This window comes from Podarcis tiliguerta (genome assembly GCF_965153285.1).
Source record: "Podarcis tiliguerta genome assembly, chromosome: 1".
Classification (NCBI taxonomy): domain Eukaryota; kingdom Metazoa; phylum Chordata; class Lepidosauria; order Squamata; family Lacertidae; genus Podarcis; species Podarcis tiliguerta.
The window spans coordinates 12372564-12382414 of NC_139534.1; the positions used below are offsets into that span (position 1 = coordinate 12372564).

Consider the following 9851-nt stretch of genomic DNA (forward strand, 5'->3'; position numbering starts at 1 on the left):
TTTTTGGGGGGGAGAGCTAGAACTAGAATTGATTATGCACAATATGTAATTGACAGTATGAAAACTTGTTTACTCAAAATGTTCGTTAGATCAGGATTTCATAAATGCTCTTAATGTTTTGCCAGACTCTGTGTGAGTGGGTTTCCACGGCAACATGAGAAATGCTGGAAGGAAGATTGTGGCCGAGTGGTACTGGATCCTGACTTCATGGTGCAGCTGCTCACTGGTGTCTATTATGCTGTGTAAGTATTCAAGGTCTGGACAAGGAAGAGCTGTCTATTTTTAGCTGGATCAGAATATATTTACCTTTTTCCTGTCATCTAGCTGCTGAGGCACTGAGTACTCCTTTATTACCTATTTTTTTCCTAAGACTGGCCATTTTAGTTAGTTAGCATCTTGTAAATACCTTATCAGCCTAGCAGAGCAATCATATGCATGTCTACTCAGAAGACAGACCCATAGTATTCAATGGGATTTACTTTCAGGTAAGTGTGCATAGGATTGCTATCAGCTTTAGACCCTGAGTTTTAGCACTTCTGGCTTGCTTTAGATGCGTTGTGGCAGTATAACTTTAAAAAAGTTTTTTTTAACCACTTTGCTTAATTGTATATGTAAAAACTATTGAAAGGAGATGTGTTTGCCTAAATACCCTCCATTACTGTACTTAATACACAAGTCTCCATTGCTCTTTATGAAGCGATATAAATGGGATTATTTTCCACATTTGTTTTAAAGGTATTTTTAACTATAGGAAACTTCCACTTTGTTACAAGTGCTAATGACACTCTCCTGATCGGGGGACGTGCAGGTAGAATGAATTTGTCAATAATATGTATCGTTTTTAATAAGCTAGTTGCTGGAATAAATTAATTACAGCAACACAAAAAGAGGGCTGTATTTGGAAGGGAAGTGATAGGCGGAAAAGCTCACATTCAGAAAAAATAATGAATCATCTTGTTTCCTTTTTACCCATATGTAGTTATAATGGACAGTGGGAAGTTGGCCAAGAAGCACTAGATGACATAATTTACAGAGCCCAGCTTGAACTTTTTTCTCAGCCACTGTTGGTAAGGAAAAAGTAACTGCAATCCATTGATATCATTAATATGTGTACATATGTGTGACATGCTCAAACCCTTTCAAACATAGCTTAATCTTTTTTTCTAGTGGTCTGTGTGGTAGGGACACGGGTGGTGCTGTAGTCTAAACCACTGAGCCTCTGGGGCTTGCCAATCGGAAGGTCAGTGGTTTGAATCTGTGTGACAGGGTGCACTCCCGTTGCTTTGTCCCAGCTTCTGCCAACCTAGCAGTTCGAAAGCATACCAGTGCAAGTAGATAAATAGGTACCACTGCGGCAGGAAGGTAAATGGCGTGTCTGTGCACTCTAGCATTCGTCATGGTGTCCTGTTGTGCCAGAAGCGGTTTAGTCATGCTGGCCACATGACCTGGAAAGCTGTCTGTGGACAAATACCGGCTCCCTTGGCCTGAAAAGCGAAATGAGCACCATACCCCACAGTCACCTTTGACTGGACTTAACCGTCCAGGGATCCTTTACCTTGCCTTACTTGTAGTGGTTTCATGAGAAACAGTGGTGCTTTGGGGTTCTGACTGTGCCATGGAGCTGTAGGTATTAAGCCTTCCCAAGCAGGGCTGAGAACCAAAGAGTTGCTCGGCTTCATGTACGGCGGCATTCAGCAAAATGCTAATTGACCGGGGGAAGAGTGGAGGTGGATCAGTGACTGGTGTTCTCCCAGCATGCTTGACCAAAGAACTCCTTTGTGAATCATGCAAATGTGCACTTTGGCTATGCCATAGTGGGCATAGCCAACCTAATAGCAACCTATTTTGGCCTAAGGAGTGGCCAACCCTCTGGTGGCAGCATGCCATGCGCAAATGTACATGCATTATGCACACAGGTGCATAGTCTCCCCTTCTCAGCTGATCTGGAGGTTAGCATCCCCTCCCTGCTCATCAAGTGATCAGTCTGATAACCATCTCCACTCAGATTCTGAGCTAGATGTTTAAATATCTTCGTTCACCCCAACGTTGTTTTCCTTCACATTTCTGTTTCCTTTTTTCCTGCTGGTAGAGTCTTGGGGGCCATAAAAAAATAAAAATCTTCTGGTGACAGATCAAGGCCCCTGGCCAGGCAGAGGTTAACCAGCCTGTATTATGTCTCATTGTCACATCACACGTTTGTGATGGGCAGAACCATGATCTCATATCACGAGGTTCATATGAGGGAGACCTAGAATGAATGTTCTTGCACACACATTGTGTTTGTATTTGCCATTTTTTAATTCAGCTTTCCCGAAATCTGTTCATTCCAACCCAAGAGATTTGTGCCAGTGGGTTTCTTGTACAGCCATAGTACAGATAGTATTTTTCCACTTCTCCTAGCATTCATGTTTTCAAAATGAGTTTGCCGTGCAGCATAAGGGGCTGCTATTTAAGGAAAACAAGACTAAAGCAACTGTGGATCTGTAGTTAATTTGATGACTCCTTGAACTCCCCAACCTAGTCCCCGCCATGTCCTGTTAGACTATAATTCCCAACATTCTTGAGCACTGGCCATGCAGAATAGGAATCATGGGAGTTATAGTCCAAAGCACCTGCAAAAGCTGGAGAAGGCTGTTCTAGTCGGTTAACGGTATATTAACTTGTGTTGGCAGTAGCTGAAAAAATAGAACTCCAAAAGATTAGATATTGGAATGGTAAGAAACAGTTTATATCTTTCGTGATTCCACCTTGTCTTGTTTTCTCCTTTTGATGTAATTTCTGCTTCAGTTCCCAATCATGCTATAAAGTTCTATTTCCCCCCTCCTGGTTTTTATATATGTGACTCTGTATATTAATTGATTGGACTAAGGAATGGTCTCTCTGTGTATACCCTTTGGCAGATGACATATGAATATTGAACAATAAAAACTGCAGAAGTACTTGGCCTCAACTAGACATAAATAAAAATAAAATTGATAACGAAACAAGAGACCTGCACCATTGTCTGTGAATGTAGAAAAAGAACATAACAACAGCAACAACCATTTCTTTATATACTACCCATCTGACTGGGTTGCCCCAGCCACTCTGGGCAGCTTCTGACAAATTAAAACACAGTAAGACACCCAACATTAAAAAATCCCCTATACAGGGCTGCCTTCAGACAAATGACATTCACAGAGAATTGGGCCATGGGGCAACAGATTTGAGCCAGGGCTGTTTGTTGCTGATTTCTGTAAAGATTAGAGGCAGAGAGCCAGTTCAGGATGTACTTCCTAAAAGGTAAATGTAGTAATATTGAAGTCTGATACTCATGCAGCAGTCTAAAAACTAACTCAAATAAATGTGTGTGTATGTTTTATAGCATTTAAGTACTAGCCATTTTGCAGCGGAGTACTGTGGGTTCATTTATAGGCAGAAAAGAAATGCAATTTTCATCTTTTGAATAGATTTGATTACATAGCTCATTTGATGAAATGTTATTGGCTGGAACATTTAATTGCATGCTTCTGAACACCATAATGCCTCTTACCTGGTGAATTATTGGAACCATGATTTCATTTAGGGGATGACTAAATGCACTGCTAGATTGAAAATTTAACTGAAAAATTTAACCTGCTGCTGGCCTGTTTCTGAGACCAGCTATGCTATAAAACTTGTAGGTAGATTTGTATTTGAATTCAGCTTTTGTTTCTGACTAAACAATGAGCCCAACAGAAAAGTAACTTGTGATTTGTCTCATTTAATAATACTACTACTAATAATAATTGTAGTAATGCCATCCTCATTTCAAACACTTGTCAGGTTTCTCCTAAACTACTTTATTACGGAATTTTCTTTTCTTTTAGAACGGTCTTCCTTCTGTGGTTTTCTCTTATTTAAGAAATAGATTTGAGTGTCCTGGGATTGCAAGTTAAATTTATATAATGCCTTTGGCTCCTTTTCCAATTTGTTCTCGGGGGTTTTTTTGGGTGTTAATCCACTTGTTAAGAGCAAATTTGTACAGCGTTTTACTGTTGCTGTAGGTTGCAAATGCTATGAAGAATTCGTTGCCCTTTGATGCTCCTGATGCATCGCAAGGAGGACAGAAGGTGTTGAAGGTGGAGGTTACTCCAACTGTGCCGAGGATTTCTCGGACTGCCATTACAACAGCTTCAATCCGCCGACATCGCTGGAGAAGAGAAGGTAATTCTTTACGGTGTTAAGCTATTAATGTAGCATAGCATTATTCACCTCCATTGCTACAAACTGGTCTCTGAGCGTGAATGTTAACATTGGTTTCTGCAGTATACATAGTTGTGATCAATTTCTGTCCACTGCATGTGTAGACATGTAATCATGATATGCTGTAAGGAGGTCAGTATCCTTACTTTATGTTCTGGGGAACCTAGAAGGGTTGTAAGTAATTTAAGTGGTATCCTATGGTACAGTTTGTTTTTGCGGGGCTAGAACATAATGAAGTTCTGACATCCTTTTCCATATTTTGTTAGTTGGATCATATATCTAAAACTGTCTTAAAACATACTCCTGTGGCTTGAAAATATGCTCATTTGCTGTTTGTAGTATGCAGCCACATAGTATCTCTGAAAATTAGGAATTTTGAATGTTTCAAAATCCAGGAGTGCAGTTTTGGAATGTAAACAACTTTGAAAAAAGGGAAGCAATGTCAAAATAATAATACAGCTTGGACTGAGAGGATTCATAACTATAAAACTAATATGGTTTTCATTGACAAAATTTAAGAAATGACTGGCATTTAAGAAATACTAAGAAGCTTAGATAGAACTTTCACCAAGTTTACATAATATGTACTGTCCCCAGAACTATATTTTCAGGCCCTAAATTTGGAAAAAACAAACAAACACCTTATTGGTGAATGTCAGTTTGTGTGTTGAGCCAATTTTGGACTTTGCTCATTATTTTTAATGATGAGCAGCTTTCTAATTAAGACTGGTTCTAAAACAAACATGAAGTTGAAATTTAAAAAATATCTATTATAATTACTTTTCATGCAGGCAGGGCATTATGTTTATTTTAGAATTGTGTTTATTTTTGAATTACATTACTTTTAATGCTTTTATTGCTACATATATTAGAGTAGAAAAGCATAATAGGCAAACTTTAAAAATGGAATTCTTCTCTCCATTACGCTTCCTTCTGCTGATACTCTGGTGTTTCTTTCTATTCTGGTTTCCTGACCCTAAAACCAGTATGGTCATGTGTGTCCTTATCATTGATATGTTGTATGCTGGTCTCTTTGTCTACAGCACGTCTACTTATATGGTGTCCAGCTGCTCTCTGCCTAGTAAAGTGCAGATAGCATTATTGTTGTGTTCCATGTCTATGCAAAACCTTCGTTTCCCTGCCTGGGGTGGAATGTTTAGGGAAAGAGTAGAAAAGCACTAAAATATTATATGTTGAATCCCAGATGGCTTTGACTTCTCAAGCGATGCTGACTTGAGCATTCCCGGATCTCCGATCCTACACGGCTCCACAGACCTAGGGATCAAACGCAAGCAAGAGGGGGACGTGCTGGTGCTCAGGACCCCTGAGCATGGCTCACCGGAGCCCAACCTGGCAACAGCCACAACAGAGGGTAGGACAGAGATAAGGCAGAAGTCAGTAAGGCAGTTGCTGGAGGAGGATCCTTGCTCCTTATCCCCAAGCAGAAATCCTTTTCATTCTGGAGTGTGTTTCCACTATCCCAAGGTGTATTCTCTTCCGCTTCTAACACACATATCCCTTTTATGCTTAGCACCAGGTTTGGAACTAACTTTTCTAGTACTATGCAACTCAAACCTCTTTGTGACACTTAGCTTGGCATGGCTAAAATAAGGCAAAGCGCCACACACGATAACTTTGGGATTGCTTGGAAACACCCTGTTACTGAGCATGTTAACTCAATAATACTAATCAGAATAATCAGAATAAGTGAATGCACCAATTAAACAGGCCAAAATCATTTTGTAAATCTGGAATCCATTTAGGGTATGCAATTTTTATTTTACGCCCGATTTCAGTTAAGAAAATATTTAATTAAACAAATTTCTAAAGTTTTTTTTCCTCGTCAAGCATCTTTTGCATAACACTTCACTTGCTGTGTTTCCAATTTGCTTGATTGTTTTAATCTTCTGGTCATGAGAACTGTGTGAGTGACCATCTGTGTCCTAAAACTGAATTAAATTCTAGTTATGGGATTGTGTCTCATACCAGGTTGTCCTGGTAGGTGCAGCCTAATCTTTGTGAAAAACATAGCCTAATACAGTGGAATCCTTCAGGCCATTAGTGCCTTTTTATTTAGACAAAATATTATCTTGTCCTCTTGAAGGAAGAGGTTCTCTTTTTATGTAGTTGATATGATCAGTCTGCAGTCCCTTTGGTCCTGATGGAGGGATGCTTAATTTGCTGTACAGTTATATGAATATATTTTGCTATTCCTCAGGTCCAGTGAACCTGTTTCTGTGAAGACCCCTTTCTATATCTGGTGCAGCCTTTTTGGCATGGCTGATGACTCAAGTCATTCCTTTTGTGACATTGTATTTGCAGGCTATGTACTGCACATGTGTTGCAGTTGCCGTAAGGAAGGTTAACATTCAAAATGCTTCTAGAGTTAATGTTTTGTTGCATCAAATGTAAAGGAGAGGCAAGCCTTAGGCATCAGTAGAAAATTATAGAAGTGTTAAGCAATTTTAGAATTAGCTCATGGTGCAGAATGAGTTTGAGCATGCTCAGTAAATAAGAGCCTCAACCTTTCTCCATTTGTCCCAACTGGTCTGTTTTTTCCCCCGTTGTACTAACTAAAACATTGCATGTGCATGGCCAGAAGGATGCTGAGAAATCCTCACATGCTGAGTATCTTCTTTTGAAAAATGGTTGCTAAGTATGTGGCGCTCACATTTTTAAAAAAACGTCTTATTTTTAAAGACCTTCAGTGTTGTACCACGTGACTTTTTATTTGGAGACTTTTTATTTGCATACCCTAACACGGTTAATGGCAAATGGAGGGAAGAATATGGGAGCATGGCTCCAAGCAGAGAAAACTTGAGGTTGACTTTTCTTCAGGCTGAGCAAAGCTGTTTTTGCAGTGATGTTCTGGGGTGAAAAGTGTGATGCAGGTTTGGGCTTGGGTAAAAAATAAATAAATCCTGTTTGTAATGTGAGTTTTCATTTTTGTGGTTTTTATTGGTGATGTTGGTCTTGCAAAAAATACAAATAGTAAATACTGTTTCTTGGCTATGCTAATTTCTAATATTCCACATTTTAAATTACGAAGAATGGTAGGTGGAAGACTTGGGTTTCTGTGAACTAAAGCTATGTCAGTTTTCATATACAGTGGTACCTTGGTTTTCAAACGTCTCCATTGACGAATATTTCAGTTTTCGAATGCCGTAAAACCTGGAAGCAAATGCTTCGGTTTTCAAACATGCTTTGGAAGTTGAATATGCCATGCAGCTTCTGCTGACTACAAGATCCTGAGGCCTAGATATCGGCTATTGAGTTTCCGGTTTTTAAATGTTTCAGAACTCAAACGATCTTCTGGAACAGATTACGTTTGAAAACCCAAGGTACCACTGTACTGCAAGTTAACAAGAAGTGGAATAGTAATGTCTGTATGGAAAGGTGTGATATTGACAGCAGGTTTTGGTTAGTGGTTTGTGGCCATTGGACAAAAAAGCCAGGAGGTGATATTGTGGAGAGTCAAAAATAAAAATATTTCAGTATGACAAAAACTGGCCCCCACTACATGCTTCTGATTTTTTTGTTTTATTGTTGTGACAAACATTTTGCTGCCTATCTAGGCTTTGTTAAATAACTTTTGTTTTTCATTTTCTGTTGGAGAAGAAAGCTGTGCATTTCCCTTGACTTCCTTGTTTTGATTGAGGCCAGAAAGGAAGTTAGGAGGCTGGATATTGAATAGTAACTTAGTTAAGCAAATTGCTCAGAAACCTCACTGGAGTGTCTGGGTTCTGACTTGAAAGGTACTGCCCTGCATGTTGTCTTGTCTGTTTTTCACTCTTGAGCACTGCTGAGCTGCTTGGGCCTCTGCATGGTGGTAGCCTCCCAAAAGCTGCCACCGAGCCTCTCTTGACTCTTTTCTCCGAGCGGAATGGATACTTCACTGTCTTAATTCCTCAATTATTGTTGCAGGTCTGCCATCTTGCAGGTTCAAACCTTTTAATTTTGAGCACATTGCAAAATTATCACGAGACTTCAGTTGCACTCATGGAGAACTTTGGCCATGTAGTTCTGGAGCTTCTCCATGCAACTTTCACAATATCCATTAGAATAAGAAAGGCTCGAGAGAGGTGGTGTCGGTGGCAGCTGCTGCTGTTCAACCAAATGCACTGTCATCTGGCTTTGCATGATGATCTCAAAGAATATAAATGTTGCGTCTGATAAAGGGGTGCTTTTGTTTTCAGGGTGTTCTGTTCTAGGTATGTATTAAATGGCTTTTGTATTTGTATGTGTAAATAATACCATGTGCAGAGTGACTCGTTTTCTTTAAATGTCCGATTTGATGTATGGGAAGCATTGTATGGAAATGTGTGACAGACTGCTTTCTAATTTTGTTGCATTTCACAGGGCAATGTTAAGTTAATATTTATAAAGACAAGTTGAATAAATTCTGCTTAGAAAAGAACAGAAAATACCCCTTCAGTGTGTAAAATGTTGTGTGTTCCTTGACAGTTGAATTTAATACTAGATTTAAAAATCTGCCAATATGGTAATCTTACCGAGGAGAAGAGATGAAAGACAGGATATATTAGGAACCACTTGATAAAACTGAGGAGTGTTGCATAATTATGAAAATTGAGTTAGGGCAGTGATTTCCAGTTAGTGGGTTGGAAGCTACAACAACAGCTACAGAAGGCTACTGCAGTATGGATGCTGCAGGAATGCTCCCAAAGGTGGCAGTTCTTCTTATTACCCATCTAGATGGAGATGAGGCTGGAGATGCTTCCATGTGGCACTAATTCCACACTTATAGCACTGACAGTTGAAAACTGCTCACCATGTGGATTGCCTCAAACAGAGGTTTCATGCCAGTGTTTCATGTTTCCAGCAGTTAGTGCTGGCACAACAGGCAAATCATGTAGCGAGTCAAGTTGCTTTGAAAAGGTACGAGCCCTGTGTTTAGCAGTGGCCCCATAAAAGTATTTACAATGGCACTTTCATAGAAACTACAATATAGTGAGATTCTACCTTAAGTCACGCACATCTGGAACTATAATATTGCTTTCAGGAAGAATGAATACAGGGGATAAACTGGCCAGTCAGCATCTAATCCGTGTCATTTTGCTTTTGTTTCCTAAATCTTTTCCATTTTCCTGTTTGCTATATTTTATTTTATTTTTAAAAAAACCCCTAACTAAAATTCACAAAAGCAAAACACATAGCATGCATTCTTATATTAATGGCACCAAAACATTCCTTCAACACAAAAGTCCTATAAGAACAGTAATCTCTTTACCCGTACAATGTCTCTGGAAGAGATGGTATTTCAGTATGCCCTCCTAGTCCTGGAGGCATTTGCTGCCTCATCTTCAGTGGGGTTGCTGTGGGTCCTGGCAGGAGCCACGTTTACTAGTTGCTTAGAACAGCTGTTACCTTGAAAATGTTCAAGGCAGCTCTTGGACCACCTCATAAGAACTGATTGTACCAGGAACATGGCTGAAAATTTCAGAACTGAGTGCATAGGTTTGTTCTGACTCCCACGATGGTCTAGGAGGTGTGGATCTGTTCAGTTCAGTCTTGTCGTATGGAGCCAGTGACTTCTTCTATCATATCTAATGAATGAATTTATAACTAGCCGAGAGAGAGAGAGAGAGAGAGAAGCAGATATTGCACTG

At 39.6% G+C, this 9851-nt stretch overlaps 1 protein-coding gene across 2 annotated transcripts in view; it reads left to right on the top strand.

Annotated features, from left to right (window-relative positions):
• HYCC2 (hyccin PI4KA lipid kinase complex subunit 2) overlaps window positions 1–9851 on the top strand; it is a 48590-nt gene that overhangs the window by 29471 nt on the left and 9268 nt on the right. The window contains exons 10-13 of one of the 2 annotated variants that reach the window (XM_083409460.1): window positions 126–242; window positions 980–1067; window positions 4026–4185; window positions 5429–5596. In XM_083409460.1, coding sequence (XP_083265586.1) covers window positions 126–242; window positions 980–1067; window positions 4026–4185; window positions 5429–5596 — 533 coding nt within the window. The remainder of the gene's footprint in view (window positions 1–125; window positions 243–979; window positions 1068–4025; window positions 4186–5428; window positions 5597–9851) is intronic. The other variant, XM_083409461.1, reaches the window with a different exon arrangement.